Source organism: Mesocricetus auratus, unplaced genomic scaffold (assembly GCF_017639785.1).
Source record: "Mesocricetus auratus isolate SY011 unplaced genomic scaffold, BCM_Maur_2.0 Super-Scaffold_4256, whole genome shotgun sequence".
Taxonomy (NCBI): domain Eukaryota; kingdom Metazoa; phylum Chordata; class Mammalia; order Rodentia; family Cricetidae; genus Mesocricetus; species Mesocricetus auratus.
The window spans coordinates 129,666,199-129,686,011 of record NW_024429182.1 but is presented as its reverse complement, the minus strand read 5'-3'; the positions used below and the strand labels follow the sequence as shown (position 1 = coordinate 129,686,011).

General features: G+C 46.3%; 1 protein-coding gene across 2 annotated transcripts in view; it reads left to right on the top strand.

The window, feature by feature from the left end:
* The window catches only part of Adamts17 (ADAM metallopeptidase with thrombospondin type 1 motif 17), a 307,470-nt gene that overhangs the window by 209,926 nt on the left and 77,731 nt on the right, over positions 1-19,813 (top strand). For both annotated transcript variants that reach the window (XM_040730601.1, XM_005083951.4), the window contains 2 exons: positions 7,492-7,572; positions 16,056-16,213. In XM_040730601.1, coding sequence (XP_040586535.1) covers positions 7,492-7,572; positions 16,056-16,213 — 239 coding nt within the window. The remainder of the gene's footprint in view (positions 1-7,491; positions 7,573-16,055; positions 16,214-19,813) is intronic.

Genomic DNA, 19,813 nt, shown 5'->3' with positions numbered 1-19,813 from the left:
TGAATTCTCATAACAATTTTTGTCAATAGAGAAAAGCAGAAACTTAGCAAAATCCTTTCTGGAATCTTCATGTTTTGTTTAACAAAATAAAATTTCTTTGTTTTCCCATTCATTGGATACAACATAGAAAAAGAATGTCAGAATTCATCAGGATTAGACTTCTAGCATTTCAGTGATGTTTTTCCTCAGTATTTAGTCAATGCTGCTTAACAACAAAACTATAGACCCAAATCTTGTAGAAGAAAATCTACTTGGAAAGTTCGGGTAAATGTAATTGCACAGGGGAAAAAAGACCATAACCTGACAATATTAACTGGTAGAGTCAAGACAGACTGTTGATTGAGGGGGGAAAAAATGGTGTGCGTCCTAAACAATGGCAAAGGCTTGGTTTTCCCCCATGGCTTCTTCACAAAACCAAATTGTTTCCCTCTTGCTTGGTGACTGAAACTGTAATGGAAAATTACTACTCCAAAGTGAAGCCTTGCTCCATAGCCTATATGAATCAACCTTCTGTATTCCCAGACTGATTCTCTCCTTCTGTTGTGTCATGGGACATCTGATCTGAGGGACAAGATGCTTTTGGACTTGATGATGGCACTCTTTCCTTTCCTGGTCACTATTCCTACCACCTAGGGTAGGCTTTGAGCCCTGGGTCAGAGCTGGCAAAAAAACAGTGAGAGGCCAAGACCTGCATTTCATTTCAGGGTCTTTCTCTTTCTTGGTTCCTTCTGTATCATAATCAGAGACACTACGCAGGGATGTGGTTCACACCTTTAATCCTAGCACTGAGGAGGCAGAGGCAGGTGGATCTCTATGATCTTTATGAGTTCAAGGTCAGACTGATCTACATAGCAAGTTCCAAGACAACCGAGGCTACATAGAGAGACCCTATCTCAGATAGATAGATAGATAGATAGATAGATACATAGATACATAGATACATACATAGATACATACATACATACATACATACATACATATGCAGATAGATACATAGAAAGATGATAGATGGGTGGATAGATAGATGATAGAAAGATAGAAAGAAGGAAAGAAATATAGATAGATAGATAGATAGATAGATAGATAGATAGATGATAGATAGATAGATAGGAAAGAAGAAAAGAACAGAGGAAAAGTGATAGGAAGGTTAGCAGAGCCCACACACCACTGCCACTTCCCTTGGCTTGGGTTGCACATCTGTCCTGAGCTTGCCAGCGTTGATGAGCATCTCCACCCCAGGAGAGGCACGGGAAGAGACAGAAAGCAGATGCCCTTTCAGCGTTGCAGCTTATGCCAGAATTAGATACAAAAATAGCATGGTGACCATGCCTGGCTGCAAATGTTCCTTGCTCTGGAATTTGGGAAATCAACTAATCAAGACCTAGGCAGCTCCACACACTGCCTCAGATGCTGCAGGCTCGTGATGCTGATATCAAGCTGTTAGTCACAAAACAGACAAAAAGACTCCACCCACCCATCAGCACCTGCCCCCGCCTCCCCCCAGCCCCCAGAATACAGCTCAGTTGTACAAACTCATCTTGTTCCCAAGTGTGTGGCTTCTTATTTAAATGGAAATTCTGAAAGCATTTTGATCATGTTGACCCTGAATACTTTTTATCTTTGACACTTCACTATTATGTATGCCCAGAATCCAATAATTCTTCAAATTCCCCAGAAGGAACAAATTTCTCTACGAGATATCTGAGGTATAAAAAGGAGTGTAGTAGGGGTAGGAGGGAAAAGGTGTTGGTGTTGGTGGTGATGTTGAGGTGATGGCTTTAATTGTAGCCTTTTTTTTTTCAAACTGAAGCAAACTTGAATTAAATACTGGCCAGATGGATGGACTCTGGCCAGGTCCATACAGGGTTCCCAGGAAATGGCCCTGATCTGATTTTGTATTGATATATTTGCATGTTCTGAACATTTCATAACTACAGTCATGGACAGGAGGTGTGACTTCTCCTATCTAGAATAGTGTTTTCAAAATTCATCTTTGTTGCACCATACAGCAGGATTTGCTCTTTTCTTGTCAAGTACTAGTGCTTTTTTTCCCTTTTTTTTTGCTAGACCACATTTACAGTCCATTCATCAGGTTTGGATTTTTGTTTTGTGTTGTAATGTTGTTTTTGTTTTGGCTACCACAAATAACACTGGTATCAGACTTTGTGTGCAAGTTTTATGCAAACACATGTTTTCATTTCCTTTGTGTGAGCTATGCTCCTAGGGATAGAATTGGGTCACAGAAAAATTCTGTGCTTCACTTTTTGGGAAACTACCAAACTTTCCCAAAGTGGCTGAGACGCCTTGCATTCTGACTCAGTGGATGCGCGGGTTCCACTCTGTCCGCTTGCTCAGCAGCCCTCCCTATGCTGCCCTTGGATGCAGCAGCTGTAGTGTGTGAGTGATGTGGTACCCCATCTTCCTCTCCATCTGTGCTTCCTTAGCGACTCATGACACATGACATATTTTCATAGTGTATATAATGGCCATATCTGTATCGTTTTTCAAGAAAGGCCTGTTTTAAGCTGGGGTGTTTGTTTTCTTGTTGAATTGTGTTATCTACATATTCTGAATGCAGATTCTTGATAAGATAAATGACTAGCAACTATTTCACCCCAGCATTATGAACTGCATTTTCACACCGTCCATGATAGAGAATGACAAGCTTTGAAACTTTGACAGAATCCAAGACTGGTCCTTCCTTTGTTGCTATTGTGTTAAACTGTTGCCTGGTCCTGGGGCACAGAGATTTGTTTCTGTTTTGTCTTCAGAGTTTTGTAGTTTTATCTCTTACATTTAGGTCTGTGGTCTACTTTTAGTTAGTTTGGTTTGGTGGGAGGGTATGGTCAGAGACAGAGGATAGCCAATTATCCAACACTGTTGAAGATTGTTCTTTCCTCCATTGAATATTTTTGGCATCTTTGCTTTAAATAAGCAACAAATGATTTATTTCTGGACTCTCAGTCATATTCCATTGATAGAAATATCTATCCTCATGCCAATACCACATTGTTTTGATTAGTGTAGTTAACCAAAATGTTTGGAAATCACAAAGTGTGAGTTTTCCTATTTCATTTGAAATATTGTTTTGACTATTGTGAATCACTTGTATTTCCATATGAATCTTAAGATCAATTTGTCATGTTTGGCAAAAACAAATCTTTGGGGGATTTTGATAGTTCTTACCTTAAATCTACAAGTCATTTCGTATCTTCCCTTGCTGTGGATGGAACTCTGTGCTAGCCTGCTTGCCTAGGGTACACAAGATCCTAGATGATCCCACCCCCTCCACCTCCCCCCCCCCCCCAAGAAATCCTTCTGATCCAGAACATAGGGCATCTTTTAATTACTTAGATATTCCTTAATATGTCTCAACAATGTGTCGTGGCCTTCAGTGTAGAAGACTTACAAATCTTGTCTTAAATTTATTCCAAAATATTTTATTGTTTTTGGTTAGTATTTAAACCATTTCTCAACTGTTCTTTCCTAAGACAGCTGATTTTTATAGTTGGTTCTGCATCTTCCAACCCATTGAACCTCTTTATTCTTGGGATTTGCTATGCATATGATCTGCAAATGGACATAATCTTACTTTTTTTGCTTCTACTTTTGTCTTTCATGTATTTATAGGTTTACTTGTTTATTTTTGCCTAATTGCCTAAGATCCTCCAATATACTGTTGAATAGAAAAGGCAAGCAAGATATGCTTTTTAAAATCCCTGATTCTAAGGGGAAAAATCATTCAGTATTTTGAAATTAGTTATGCTATGAGGTATTTAATAGATAACCTTTATCTGGCTGAGGATATTCCCTTTCTACTCTTAGCTGAATTTGCCAAATATTTTCTTCATTTCTACTGAGATAATCATGCAGATTTTATTTCTTATTAATGTGGATGATTACCTTGCATTCTTGACATAAGCCACATTGCATCATAGTATACAATGCTTTTTAGATGTTGCTCAACTGGGTTTGCTGATATCTTGTTGAAGTTTTATGTGTGTTTATCCATGACATAGCACTATCTCTAATGCTATGTTATACCAGTATAAGTCCACATCACCAAGGAAATAGTTACATCAACTGTTCAACAATTTCAACAAAAACATGAAGCAGGACTGTATACAATAATGTGTATGACCTTTCAGATAGATCATGTTTTTTAAATAGCAAATATTTATTAAAATGTTGTAGTGTAATACCATATTGAGTTATAATGCTACTCCTGACATTCACATACAATGTGGACAAATATAAATGTTATACATATTTATATTTATCCAGGTATATGTGCGAGAACATATATAAGTGACCATGTTTCAAACTGATGAAGGTGTTTCTAGTAAGAGAGATAAATGGGATAAAGCGCACTTAAAATTCAACTGTTCATAAAAGCACTAGTCTATAATCTTATGTATTTTATGGAAACTTAAAAATTAGAAATTTTTGCATGGTAAAAGTGATTTCACTGGTATGTGTAAACCCATGTTCTAATAAATTACTCCATAAGCCAGAGGAAATCCCTGTCCCTTCCCTCTCTGCCCTGTCCCTCAGAGATTCACAGACCTGTTTACACAAGTAGCTGGTGACATTAGAACTTTGTCAGTTACATATGTAAGACCTAGTAACCTGACAGAGAAGCAGCATGGGCCCTGTGTCAGTACAATGGTTAACCTTCACTGACCACTTGCTTGGATCAAGCACTGCTTAGGAAATATGTAGACTTGGAAAGGGGATCCTACCTGACATCTGGATCAATTGCTTCATGGATTCATAATGTGGTGGCACTAACTGGAGGTACCATAAGAAAGAAGAAGGGACTCTGAGTGTGTCCCTGTGGCTGTATCTTTTTTGTTGTTGGTGGTGGTGGTGGCTTTGGGGTCAAGGTCACACTATGTAGCCTTGGCCGGTCTGGAACTCACTATGTAGACCAGCCTATCTTTGAACTCATAGAGATCTGCATGCCTCTGCCTCCTGAGTATGGCATTAAAAGTGTGTGCCACCATATCCATCCTGGACCTGTATCTTTCCCCTGGCCTACTATGGTTATATTATATACAATGTATGTTATCTATAAAATACTTTGTTTTCATTGTAGAATTCCATGTAAATACCTTACCTTCACATACTGAAATGCAGAATAGTATATCTATTCCTGTTATAATCAGAAAACAATAATATAGATGGATAGCATTTAGCATTCATAAGACTCTTTTCCATTGAAAAAGGTATTTACTGTGAGCACAGGTTGCTGTCATTTGTGAGGCCGGGAAGTTCTATTTTTTTTCCTAGAGATTGAACAGCTTATGTCATGAAGAGACAGTGAAGTTAATCCACTGTTTTTGTGTATCTATTGAAATCATAGCGTTGTTTTTCGCCCCAACAATACAAGGCCTCAGAGAAATCAGAGAGTATTCATACCCTCTATGGTTTAGATCAGTGGTCCTCAGCCTTCCTAATGCTGTGACCCTTTAATACAGTTCCTCATGTTGTGGTGACCCCCAACCATAAAACTATTTTCAATGCTGCCTCATACTATAATTTTGCTTCTGCTATGAATCCTAATGCAAATATTTTGAAGAGAGGAACTTGCCAAAGGGGTCACAACCCACAGGTTGAAAACTATTGGTTTAGATGATGTGTGGATCTGTACCTTGCAAAATGATGTTCTTGTTGCTTCATATACATGGTATTGCTTAACTTTACATGAATGTTTGTGCAGTGAATGACTGTATTTTAAATTCTCCTTGTACCTTGCAAGAATATAGCATCAGATTAATAGAGAAAATAGTGTGTGTATGTGTGTGTGTGTGTGTGTATGTGTCTTTAAATGCACTAAGATATGTTGTAAAGCCTGATTAAAAAACATTGCAACATTTTTAGATGTGGTATAAGTCAATTTTAGTTTTTAGGTTGACTAGGTTGCTTCAATTATTGAGCACTGTTTTTATAATGAAACGGCATCTGCTGTGTGAGGAAACTAGTATGTTAATAGTCCCTCTAGATGTTTTCAAGCTTTCGTGTAGCTGGACCTAGAAATATGCTAATGTGTTTTTATATGTAAGTCCCTTTGCTGCTTTGATGATCATATTTGGGGCACACAGCATCCTCCCAGAGGCTGAGGTAAAGGCAGACCCCAGCCTCAAACCTAAACACAGGTATAAATGATTACCAGTCTGCACTCCAGAATGCCAAAACCACGTTGGGCCACTTACTGACACAGTGTCCCAGTAAACGTGACATCCCCTGACAGCACCAGGCATTTCCACCCTGAATGGTTGCTAGGTACCCACTTCCAGCACCAGGAGCAGACACAACGAGCATAGCTCCCACTCTCTGTGCGATAACCAAGGAAGCAGGAAAACGTATATGCCATGACTGCCACAGAGATTGTTGCCAGGGCGATGGAGGCAGGTAGCAACGTACAGCGAGGGAAGGTGATGGTCGTGTTGCAGGATAGATGTCTTGCTTTTCGCTAGGATCCTGTGTAAGTTGAGAGGAAAGTGAAGCTGCAGTAGAGCACGAAGGACCAGCAGATGCGTGGGGCCAGAGCACTGCTGTGTGTGCCCCGTTGACTCCAGACAGCCGTAGCAGAGTGCCGCTGTCTGGGTGGCAGAGTCAGCAGAGTTGTGGTTCCTGTCTTAGCCTGGAGACGGGATGCCTGAGACGAAGGTGTGGGGAGGGTTGGCCTGGCCTCTGCTGGATTTTGGTGGTGGGCACTCAGGTGCTGTTTGGTGTATGGAAGCATCATTCTAGTCTCCACCGTCATGTTCCCAAGACGATTGCCTGTGCCACGCCTGTGTGCAAATCCCTCCTTCTTCAAAGGCATTTCAGGATGGTGAGAAAGGTCTGCAGATGAGAGTGCTTGCCACCAAGCTTGCTGACCTGAGTTTGATCCCTAGAACCCATGTGGTGTAAAGAGAGAACTGGCATTCCCAAGTCTCCCCTGACATCTATGCATGCAGTGTGACACAGGTACCCCTGCACCCTCACAATAAACAAATAAGAAAATCTAACTTTTTAAAAAATAAGGTGTCTTGCAATATTGCATTAAGGGTCTTCTGACTCCAGTAGCATGTCATATTAGCTAAATACATGTGCAACCCTCCTATTTCCAAATGACATCACACTCTAACACACACAAACACCTAAATATCTCTATAGGGTTAGATTACATCCTCACTTGTGTTCACTGCCCTCTGTAGAGGGACTGGGTTCAGGTGCTTAAAAATACATGTTCAAGAGAGGGGATTGCACCTCAACATAGAGTACATACCGATGGAACCTTCTAGAAACCAAATGGCTGAGAAATGGTGGGCTTAGGAGGAAGACCCCCATGTGAGTTGGTGTTTGAGTTCTCAGACTGTGTCAGCCTGAAGTCTCTGAACTCACCACAGGGGGCGTGGTTGGGCATTTTAGATGGGGGAATTTGTGGGGGCCGCTGATCCAGACCTGAGCTGTGCTTCAGTTATATGTCATCTGTCACCACAGGTTATATCGAAGCTGCTGTCATTCCAGCCGGAGCTCGGAGGATCCGTGTGGTAGAAGACAAACCTGCTCACAGTTTCCTGGGTAAAACAGAACTCTCTCTCAAAGTTTCTGCGTTGACTCTAGTGACTAGATTCTGGTAGCTCTGCTTCTCACACTCCCTGAATACCTTCTCCTAGGTAAACCCTGGTGTTATCCTGCACTCTCATTGTAATAACGTAAGAATCCAAGGTATGTTTGGGTTAGGTGGGTAGGATAGAGTCAGTTAGAACCATCACTTTTGGATGGGATGGGAAATGAGAATGTGGAGGAATCTATGAGGTGTTGGGGAGCTATGTTCCCCAAAATTGCTCCTGAGCCCAAGCAGAGTAGGCCCATGGCCCATCCATCAGCAAACCCTTGCAGTCCCTCTGGAGATGCCTCTTACTGAGGGAAGAGCAATGGTCCTAACCTGGAAGGACATACAGAGCAGTACTGGCCTTCACTAAGCTCTGGGTACCCAACTTCACAATAACCAACTCCGCTGACCTTGAGCACCTACACCTACACATCTTGATGGAGTTGGAGTCCATCCTGACGGGTACCCATTGCCCCTGTAGAGGGACTGATTCAGTAAGCCCCCCTCCTGGCCACTAAAGGAGGTCCTCTGAATGACTCCAATCTTGCCATTGATCCCCAGCAAAGAACAGCCTGGCCCTAAGCATCAGAGAGTCAGAGTGTTACACTGTACTCATACATGCTGCTTTCATAGGCCTCAGGAAGAAACCCTCCTCAGGGTTTCCAGGGCTGCTTTACTCTTGGTTCAGCAGGATAGGAATGCTGTCACCCATGTCCTTTGGTCAGCCTAAACCACATGGTCCTTGTTTGGGTTACATTTCCAGCTAGACACAGCTGGGCAGGGGGAGCATATAATTTCTCGGTGCTTTTGATAAATCAAAATTGCCCGTGAAACCTTTTAATTTGAAATTTTAACACTGACACAAAAAGAAATTGTGTCTTAGACTACATCCCTACCTTTTTAGATTACACAAAAGTAACTGTGCCTTTCTTAGACATGGTCACAACCTGAGTTAATGCTAATGAGACAGACACAAAATGAATCTCAACAGATCCGCGTTAATCAAGACCATGGTACTATCAAGCAGAGCCTTAGATAATGACAGTGGTGCCATTATAGAGCCTTCAGTGACAGTGCTGTAGTTGCTGAGGAAGGGCCCTCCAAGGCACACTGGATATCTGCCTCTGGAAGAAGCCCACATCCCAGCCAAGTCTAACACACTCCATCCCAGCTGTCCCACCACACAGGACAATGCTTACGAGTGCCACCCAAAAATGGGCTGTGTGCTGCTTTGGACGACTTTTCCAGAGTGGTAGCCTTTCCATAAATTCCCAGATACCCACCCCTTTCTGTTCAGCTGAGAAAACCAGGTCAACTTCCTGGGTGCTGGCATCAGAAGTCTTGCCACTTAATATCACCCCCGAATCTGCCTTTCCCAGCTGGTGCACTAGGAATGTATCATTTTGCCAGGGAACCCTGTTTCTGCTCCCAAGGCAGGCACTGAGGCTCCCCAAGGGGCCATGGTCCGCTTTCACCCTTTTCTTACAAAATTATGAACCCGGTGATCCAAGAGGTGGCCCAGCTCTGGGTGCCCCAAGTTACTTCTTCCATAAAGTATCAACAGGTGCTCAGCAGGAGAAGACTGGAGCCCCCAAGATGCCCCAGTACCCGCCCTGGTGCCCATCCCCACAAGCCTGGATGAAATGATAAGGCCTCCTCCATTTTCTGTGAAGTCTAAACGTGGCGGAGGATGATATCATTATCAATAAATCTAATCCATAGAATATTAAGAAACTCTTCACTGGAACCCACATCAGGATCAAGGGAAAAAAATCCTAATGGATGCTGCTAGGGGCCAGAGGGCTAGGTGTCTCAGTTGCTATTGTCAGCTCTACTGTGAAAGCCTAGAGGCCACCTATGCAAAGGAAAGTAGTAATGTCCATGCTTGTGGTTCCCAGTCACTGGGACTTTAGAGACTTGACCCCAACACCCCAAAATACCACAGAGTATTGCTCTGCTAGATTCACAGATAGCAAACAAAAGGCCCCGGAGGCCTACTCGCATGCCAAGTTCCTCACTCCATTCGAATCCGCTACAGTCTGGAGCCTCTCGGAATTGCCAGTGGAGTCCCCCTGGGACCTGAGGATGACAGATGGAGATGACATTTCATTGTGTGCACTGCAGAGAAGCTAATCTGTACCCCAAGAAGATTGATTGAGATGTCTGAATGACTTGGCTTCCAGAAACAGTGCTGTTCCTCCATGGGAGCTTGGAGCCAGCCTTGGTCCACTTATCTTACCCGCAAATTTATAATCCCAGTATCCCAGGCTCTGGCACATGGACGGGAACAGGTCTGAAGGTGGTCCACGCTCCCTCGTTATGTTTCTAGCATCAGCTCCAACGGGCCATGTTTCCACTCAGGGCTGGGTGCTTTGGAAGTCAACCCAGAGTAATTCTGAATTACTCTCACATTTGCTGGGAGCAGTTCCTGAAGAATTTCACCCCCGCCTACCTTCAGCCCACGCTGGCTGGCTTTCTGCTCAAAACCACCTGGAACAGGAAATGCCTCCACAGTTTGTATCCATGGCTAAGAACAGAGCTGGCTGAACTCCTAGTGGAAATAGAGAGAGAGACAGAGACAGAGACAGAGAGAGACAGAGAGACGAAAGAGAGAGAGAGGAAAGAGAGAGAGAGACAGAGAGAGGGGAAAGAGTGAGAGAGAGAGAGAGAGAGAGAGAGAGAGGAAAGAGAGAGAGGGGAAGAGAGAGAGAGACAGAGAGAGGGGAAAGAGAGAGAGAGAGAGAGACAGAGAGAGAAACCAGTTGACTCGGAAGCAGGGAGAATTCAAAGAACCCACTGGCGGTCCGAACAAGTAGGCAGGGGGAGCCTGCGTCTGCAAGGCCATTCTGACAAGGAATGCCCCTCCTTGCTCCATGGAGCACTAGCTGTCCTCTCTTACGGTGCCTTAAAGTCCCAAGATGGTGGGAAAATATCCACCTAGAGAAGGATCCGAACTGAAAACGGTTGGATGTTCAGAGTGTGACCTTATTGTATTCTGGGCCATGCAGAGATCTTGTTCTGCCATAGTGGTCAACTAAAAGGTGTGCCTGTCCCCATGGTACCCTGCAAAAGGTCTGCCCAACAGTTGAAAGTATAGGAGCAGAGGCCGCAAAGTGTGCACCCTTGTCTTTGGATTGTGGTTTAAAACATGTGGCCCCTGGCCCAGACAGAAGCAGCTAGAGGACTCTCCTCAACAAACCAGAACCTCCGAAGAAACCACGCCACTGGGGATCCCACTCCCTCTGCGGTGAACTGTTGACCGGAACCTCAGACCTTTCAGAAGAAATCACGCCACTGGGGATCCCACTCCCTCTGCGGTGAACTGTTGTTTGCCCGTAAATTGGAACATGTATGATCATTTGGATCACCTTCTTGGGGCTTCTCTAGTTCCCACATCCTGACGTCGGCTGCAGGCTGATTTGGTCCTGGCATGCTTACACACAAAGAAGGTTTGATGCGTAGGAGCTGAGGAAAATGGCTGTGCTGTGTACACCCACCTCAGGACGAGCTCCTGAGCAGAACAGCAGCAGTTTTCCACAGACCCTGCTCAGGTCTACTCACAGAAGGGAGGAGAGCAGCTCCTGCTGCAGCCTGAGGAGACAAGAGGTGACAGCCCCATCAAGTCACGGAATCACCAGACTCCTCACAGAAGCTACCTGTTCACTCTCAAAAATGGCCTTGATGATCTAATAGACACCGAGACTAAAGTGTCACCCTTTTGAAAGGCATGCGAAGTGCTAAATTTGGATTTTTTAGTCTCTTCATAGAACAGAGGAACTTAGAAATCCTATGTTTTGCTTGATGACTTCCACCCAAATCAAAAGGGTTAAAAGCTGTCCCCATGCTTCCAGCAGCTCCTGTTTCAAATTCTGCCTACACTGAGAAATCACAGTGGGAAATATGTATAACCTGTTCTAAGGACCCTGTTCAGATGAGCAGAGAGCTCTGCAGTCAGGGCCTCCATTACCTCCACCTCTGTCCTCCCCATCAGTGGCTGCTTCTACCATGGCTTCCCTGGGACTCAGCAGCTTACGACAGGAACCGCCCCCCAGCCCTGTGTGTGCCTTTTCTCTTACCTAGATGTCCTCCTCAACCCCTTTCCAACCCTTCCCTCCCAGATGTTGAACTCTAGGAGACTTTGAGTTCATAATCCATTAAGGCACCTGAAATATCTTACAAAGGCATCCACACAAAGCTGGTGCCAAGAGCCAGCTGTGCAGGAGGTCACTGCAGGACAGGAACAGTGGCCCAGGAGCATGGGGCCCTGTCGCATCTCCTGACCATGGGGCTTACGTTTGTAAAGAGCTGAGGTGACTCTGAGAAACCCATGTGAGTAATTTTCTTCTGTCAGCTCTGCCCTGGTGGTTTTACAGGTTGGTCTCCTAAAGACACAGGTGACAAACAAATGCCACTGAGTCTAGGAGTTTCCATTGATGTGACAGGAAGCAGTGTCAGCCCATCTCAACACTCTTGTCCTCTCTTGGGGGCCCTCCCCATGGAGCGACACATCAGCTCTATGTCTTTGTGCAATGCCTAAGAAGAAAAGTATCTCTCTCTAAGGTGAAAGGTAACCAAAGCCCGGAACTGGGCACAGTCCCATATGACTAGGAGGAAAATATACTCTCAAAGAAGCTGGCTGGGGGCAGGGGGGCCTTGAAATGGAGAAACAGAAAGAAAGAGGTTAGATGCAAATATACTAGACAGTCAAGATGGCCGCCTTTCAAGATGGCCGCCTTTCGAGAAAGGCTGAAACCCTGACATCTAGACTCCCAGTCCTAGGCTCGAGCTCGGAAGGGAGGCCAGCAGATGACTGCCAAAGGTCGGTGCACCTGGGAGAAGAGAGAGCTGCCACCACAGTCTCTGGTCCATGGGTGGCACATGGCTTCTCACTGATTCCCTGCGCACCGACAGTTGCAAGTGCTCCAGAGACCTCTACCCAAGCCGCAGTGACCGTCACCTTCCACCTCCTTCCTGTCACTGCCATCACCTCATTTCCCTAGCCAGACCCATGGGGAAAGATAGCTGTCACCCTGCACCTGCTCCCCTGTCTTCCTGCCGAAGAGATCATCTTAGCACTGCAGCCTCCAGGGGTCAGGGCTCCACCTCCAGGTCTGCTGCACACTCCCAGAAGTTTCCTCTTTCCCCGACTGCAATGGATAAACTCAGAGTCTTTGTTCCAGGAAGCTGTCTCCAGCTGCCTGTGTCACCCCCACTTATGCACCCAGGTCCCCAATGTGCTTCTATCATGGAGCCGACGAAGCTGTTGTCTGTCTGTCCTCCAAACTCTGAGTCCCCTGAGAACAGTAGCACTCTGCCAGAAAACGCTCAGAACATGGGGAGAGACAGGCAGAGGTACCCCTGCTGTTCCACTGTCATCCTGGACTTGTTCTTTGTTAGGGGGCTCCAGCCCATCATTTTTTGTTGTTGTTCTGGAACTTCCAACCAGCCCACAGTGACAACAAATGCCTCTATCACAGTCACCTAGTGTGATATGCCAAGTGTGTGAGGCTTGGTCTATTGGGCTCGGGTCTCACTGCTACAGCTTTATAGCTGAGTGTCTTGGGGCAAGTTCCTCAACCTCCCTGTGCTTCTACATGTGAGGAAAATAATTCCAAGAGCCCTTGGGAAGATTAATGGCGAGAGAGTGTGTGAAGGGGTACTTCCTAAAGAGTGGTTTGCAGGAGCTGATGTTGGAAGAGAAAAACCGGGGGTCCTGTGATCTCACCTCCTTTTCAGTAGCCAGAGAGTCCCCAGCAAAATAGGTAACAGAGTCCCCCCTGGTCCCTCCCTGGAGTCTGGGATCCCTTTGATTCTATACGCAGCCTCCCTGGGATATGCTCCTCACCAATACGTCACCATGTGGAACAGTACCCTGCTGATCCCCTGGGCAGCTGCAGGGTTGAAAGGTCCCAAGCCTGCTTTCCCACTGCATTTGCCGGGACTGGAGCATCACACAGACCACGGAGTGGAGGCTGAACCTGCCCTGTATCCCCTAGCTGCCTGTCTGAGCAGACCTCACCCTCGGACTTCTGACCCAGCATGGTTGACAGATTCAACTTCCAGGGACCCCTTTGAGTCTCCATATCCAAGATAGGTTTAGTTGCTACTTTCAGCAGGCAGATAGCAGGATATGGAAGGGTCTCTGAAATCATCGACTGCAAACTGGGGCCCCAAAGTGGCACGGAGAAGTCGGGGGTGTTAGGACTCCGGTCGCGGACCAGAGTACGTGAGAGTTTCATTTTGCAGAATGACCTTAAGACTCACTGTCACCTTGAGTCCTCTGCCACCTACTGAGTGCCAGAGTAGACCCTAGTTCGCTGCTGTTGTTTGTTTTTCATGCAATGGTTTTCTCTAAATAGCAACAGCAGCAGCAGCAAAGGGCACCGGAACTCTACTGCAGAGGCTTCTCCTAAGCAAGGTCATGTGACCCAGCCTGTACTGCGGGAGGCGGCAGTGCATGGACGCCCTTACCCCCCCCCCCACGCTTTGCATCATAGGTGTGAGTGAGAGAGTGTGGGGTGTTGGTTGCCCAGTGTTCAGCCCTTACCCCTCCTGGCAGCCGCTGTGTGTAGTGGCCACGTCTGTGAGTAAGCTGAATACACGCGTCAGTGTATAACAGACTAGCATCACTTCCTAAAGGAATATCCACTTTCCCAATGTGGGGGTGTCAGATCCTTGGGGGATACTTGAGTTACATTGCCCTTCCAAGGGCCCAGGGAGGTAACAGCAAACTGGATGGATGCTTACATTTTTCTTCATGGCTAAATAACGTCCCATGTGGTGTACGCACTCTCCATGTTCTTTATCTGTTCCCCTATCAGTTGGCATCTAGGCTGATGCCTTGCTCTACCTGCTGGGAGTGTTGCTACATCACATCTCTGTTCGTTGCTGATTTCGTTTCCTGTGGATATCTACCGGAAGTGGTGAAGCCAGGCCCTGTGCTGGCTCTATGCTTTTCCTGTGAATTTTCCATAAAAGCCAGGGAAATGTACATTCCCAGCCACTCCGGCGTGATTTTCTCCTTGTCCTTGCCACCATTTGCTAATCCGTGTTTTATTCATGAGCACATGCTGACAAGGGCGAGATGGTGTACATCTCCCTCATGACTTGTGAGAGTAAGGAGTTTGGGTTGGATGGATTGTTTTATTTGGGTTGGGGTTTGGTTATTTTTTTAAATACTTGTAAGCTATTTATTTGCATTTCATTTTAAAGTAAGTATCAAGCTGGGCAGAGTGGTTGATGCCTAAAGCAAAGAATTGCAGTGAATTTAAGGCTTTCCTGGGCTGCGGTATAAAGCCCTGTCTCAAATGTGGGGAGGGAGCTGGGGAGATAGCACAGGGGCTAAAGTACTTACTCCTTTTGTAGAGGACCCTGGTTCAATTCCTAGTCCCCACATAGAGGCTCACGACTGGCTCTGACTCCGTTCGTGGCAATCCGGTGCTCTCCCCTGGTCTCCACAGGCACTACCTCCATGCAATGCCCACGGACTCACACAGGAATACACACATGCATGCACAGAAATAGAAATTAAAAAGTAAATCAAGCTTTTTTTCTGGGGATGTAACTCGATTGGTACAGTGCTTGCCTGGCACACAGGAAGCCCTGGGTTCAATCCCCAACACTGCATAAACAGAGTGTGATGGTATGCACCTGTCACCTCAGCACTAGGGAGGTAGAGTCGGGGAGATCGGAAGTTCAAGGTCTCTCAGCTGCATAGGGGGTTTGAGCAGAATGGGCTGTAGAAGGTGTTGGTCACTTGGCCATCTTTGGCCTGTCCTTGGCAGCAAGGAGAGTGGAGCTGTGGGAACTGTAGGAGATTGTGTGGTATGCAGACACAGAAAGACAAGCCCTGTGTGTTCTCTTTGCCATGTAGAATAGTGATTATCAATATGTGCAGTATACACAGTCAACTCTCACACTGAACCCCAAAATAGTACAACTAATGCTTGTCAGTATTTTTTAAATCTTAAATGAATGAATGGGTTTCACCAAAGCTCTAAGACATGTTTTGTGGCCCTGACTATACCAAGGCAGAACTCTTTCTTCCGTCAGGTAGGAAGCCATCTCCTGCCATTGGTTTGGACTGGATCCTTGCACCTCCAGCCTCCAGCCTCTCCCCCAACCCCATTACTGGAACTAGTACGAGATAGGCAGCTGTGTTGGAAGATGTTGCCATCAGCCCTCACAACTTTTTCTCCTGTGAACCAGAGAAGTTTGTTTTCTGTGAACCAGCCTGCTGTCCTTGGTGCCAGAGTACAGTCCTCTCACTGCAGGCTCCTGCCTGCTCTCATGTGAGCCTCAGACTTAGGCAGGACCCCCACACACACCGACACACACCGACACACACACACACACACACACACACACACACACACACACACACACAATCCCTCCAATGACGGACAGGCTAAATGGCTCTGATTTTTCCAATGCTCAACTTCCTTTCTAGCTCTCAAAGACTCCAGTAAGAGAGCCATCAACAGTGACTGGAAGATAGAGCTGCCCGGAGAGTTCCAGATTGCAGGTACGACCGTCCGCTATGTGAGAAGAGGCCTGTGGGAGAAGTTTTCAGCCAAGGGACCCACCACGGTGCCACTGCATCTGATGGTAAGCACTGGCTCTGGAATATGCTTACGCTGGCATCTCAGTAGGTTTATTGGTCTTGTTCCCAGGACCTGGGTGGAAGGCCTCTGGTTCCTCGGAGTTCACAAGAATCCCTGCTACTGAGGACTTTCTCTCTTTACCATTATTTTCACTTGTTCATTTATTAATGTATATGTGTGATGTGTTTATATGATGTATGCATGTGGTGAATGAACATGTTCTTGAGGGCATGCAAATGTTCATTCCAGTACACATTTGTGCACATATGTGTAAATGCCAGATCAGCAGCCAGTGTCTTTTCTTGGTTGCTGTCTACATTTATGTTTTGAGACAGGGCCTAACATAAGCTGATCTTTGTCCACACCTACAGTTCTGGGATTACACACTCATGATGCCATGCCTGGCTTTTATTCATGGGTTCTGAGGATCCAGACTCAGCTCCTTGTGTTTCTGTAGCATGTGTATTACTGACTGCAGTATGCAGATAACTGACTGCACTATGCACATTAGTGCCTGGGGCATGCACATTACTGACTGGGGCATGCACATCAGTGACTGGGGCATGCACATTACTGACTGGGGCATGCACATTACTGACTGGGGCATGCACATTACTGACTGGGGCATGCACATTACTGACTGGGGCATGCACATTAGTGACTGAGGCATGCACATTACTGTCTGGAGCATGCACATTAGTGACTGAGGCATGCACATTAGTGACTGAGGCATGCACATTACTGACTGAAGCATGCACATCAGTGACTGGGGCATGCACATTACTGTCTGGAGCATGCACATTAGTGACTGGGGCATGCACATCAGTGACTGGGGCATGCACATTACTGACTGAAGCATGCACATCAGTGACTGGGGCATGCACATTAGTGACTGAGGCATGCACATTACTGACTGAAGCATGCACATCAGTGACTGGGGCATGCACATTACTGTCTGGAGCATGCACATTAGTGACTGGGGCATGCACATTAGTGACTGAGGCATGCACATTACTGACTGGAGCATGCACATTAGTGACTGGAGCATGCACATTAGTGACTGGGGCATGCACTTACTGACTGGGGCATGCACATTACTGACTGCACTATGCACATTACTGACTGGGGCATGCACATTACTGACTGGGGCATGCACATTACTGACTGCACTATGCACATTACTGACTGGAGCATGCACATCACTGACTAGAGCATGCACATTAGTGACTGGGGCATGCACATTACTGACTGGGGCATGTACATTACTGACTGGGGCATGCACATTACTGTCTGGAGCATGCACATTAGTGACTGAGGCATGCACATTAGTGACTGGAGCATGCACATCACTGACTAGGGCATGCACATCACTGACTGGGGCATGCACATTAGTGACTGGGGCATGCACATCAGTGACTGGGGCATGCACATTAGTGACTGGAGCATGCACATCACTGACTGGGGCATGCACATCACTGACTGGAGCATGCACATCACTGACTGGGGCATGCACATTACTGACTAAGCATGCGCATTAGTGACTGGGGCATGCACATCACTGACTGGGGCATGCACATTACTGACTGAGCATGCGCATTAGTGACTGGGGCATGCACATTAGTGACTGTCACATGCACATTACTGGCTGCTGCATGCATGTTACTGACTGAGCTGTCTCCCCAGCTCTTTACCTCTCTCTTGGTCCCATTCCTTCTACCTTGGTGTTCCTCCCCAGAATCTCCTCATGGCTCCTCACTAACAGAGTACCTAGCTTTTTCAAAAGCAGATGCTTCCAGAAAGGTATCGATCAGCCACATGGGTAGCAGCCAGATTCCGCTGGTACCATTAAGTCAATAGCCATTGTCTTACTTTAGGGTTTCACTGTGGTGATAAAACACCATGACAGAAAAGCAGCTTGGGGAGGAAGGGGGTTGTTTGTTCACATATCCAGAGTTACAGACCACTGAGGGAAGCCACAGTAGGGATCAAACCAGGTTGGAACCAGGAGCCAGGAACTGAAGCAGAGGCCATGGAGGGAGCTGCTTCCTGGCTTGCTTCTCATGGCCTGCTCAGCCTGCTTTCTTATAGCACCCAGGAAGACCTGCCCAGAGGTGGCCCCGACAGCAATGGACTAGGTCCTCCCACATCAATCACCAATTAAGAAAATGGCTTACAGCCCCATCTTATGGAGGCATTTCCTCAAGCGAGGTTCCCTCCACTCAAGATGACATGAAACTAGCCAGCAGAGCTGTGCTCAGAATCTGTGTTTGGGTCAGATGGCAGCATGCATGGAGCTAGCCCATAGCTGAGAAGCACCTTCTGCAAATGACTGTGGATGCAATGTATGGTACCACTCAGACTGGCCAGATTCTGCTTACGCCCAGCGCTGGGGAATCAGGAAAGAATCGGATCCCATCTTCTGTTTACTCACCAGGTGGCTTTAGGAAACTTGTATACTCAGCTAGCCAGGATGTCAGTGTTATCTCTTAATTCCTGGGAACTGCATGATTGCCACTTAAACATGAGCTTGGGATCAAAGGCCTCCAGGGCACCATGCCAGGGCTGCCTTCTCAGGGTCTGAGCAATCTCATGGATTATGTATGACAACACCCCATTATGGATAATTTTGTGAGGGTGCTAGAGATTGAATGCAGGCCCTGTACATGCCAGGTGAGGCTTGTTGATTCTGACCTCCTGAAGACCAGGGTTTGTGGCAGTCTGTGCACGTGTCGTGAAAGCACACGTTGTCCAATGTGCCTGCCAGTCTCTGAAACTCTTTCCGCCATTGATTTGTGCCCCCGGGAGATGAGCTAGCGCTCAGAAGATTCTCTGGTCACCACCTACTGTGGGTGTTGAGTGTGGCCTGACGAGGGTAGTGACCCCTTTGTAGACTCTGCTGAGCTGAACACCAGCCAGCTTCCACATGGACCATAAACTGTCTGGGAATCTGCCAATGGTTCCACTGGAGATCATTTCTGCAAGTAGATCTCTGGGACCCGGGGACCTGTCCCAGAGCCATTTCTCCAGGATGAGATGTTTCCCAGTCAAAGACTTTGAAACAACCTCCCACAACTATTCTGAGTTCAAAGCAAACATTCAGAGGGGCACAGAGAGGGAGCTGGAGACAAAATAAGGCCCACGGAGAAACACGAGCCTTTAGTTCAGGACTGTGCCCTCTCTAACAAACACTGGAGTATGCCTAGGGCTTTTCTTCACCAAAAGCTCTTAAAAGCTGATTGGTCTACGTGGACCATAACTGAAATCAGAGGAAGTCTCTCACAAGCAGCTGGACTTTCAGCCCTTATTTAATATTTAATTGCTTTCTCCCTTGAAATGTGCTCTATACACCACATTGCATCAAGGTTCCCTTGCCTCAGCATAGAAAGCCATGGTCCCTAAACTGGGGTGTATGCATTACTTTCACAAGCAGAGGTGCTTATGGAGTCTCAGAGTCAGCATTTGAAACCAAGTGTGTGGCTGTCGGTCTATTAGCTGGGGAAATAAGCATGTATTGGGTCTACCCCTAGAGCCCCTACCCCATCCTTCAGTGTAGCCTTGTAGGCCAAGGAAGCCTTGGGACAATTCCCCTCTGTCACTTGACTCT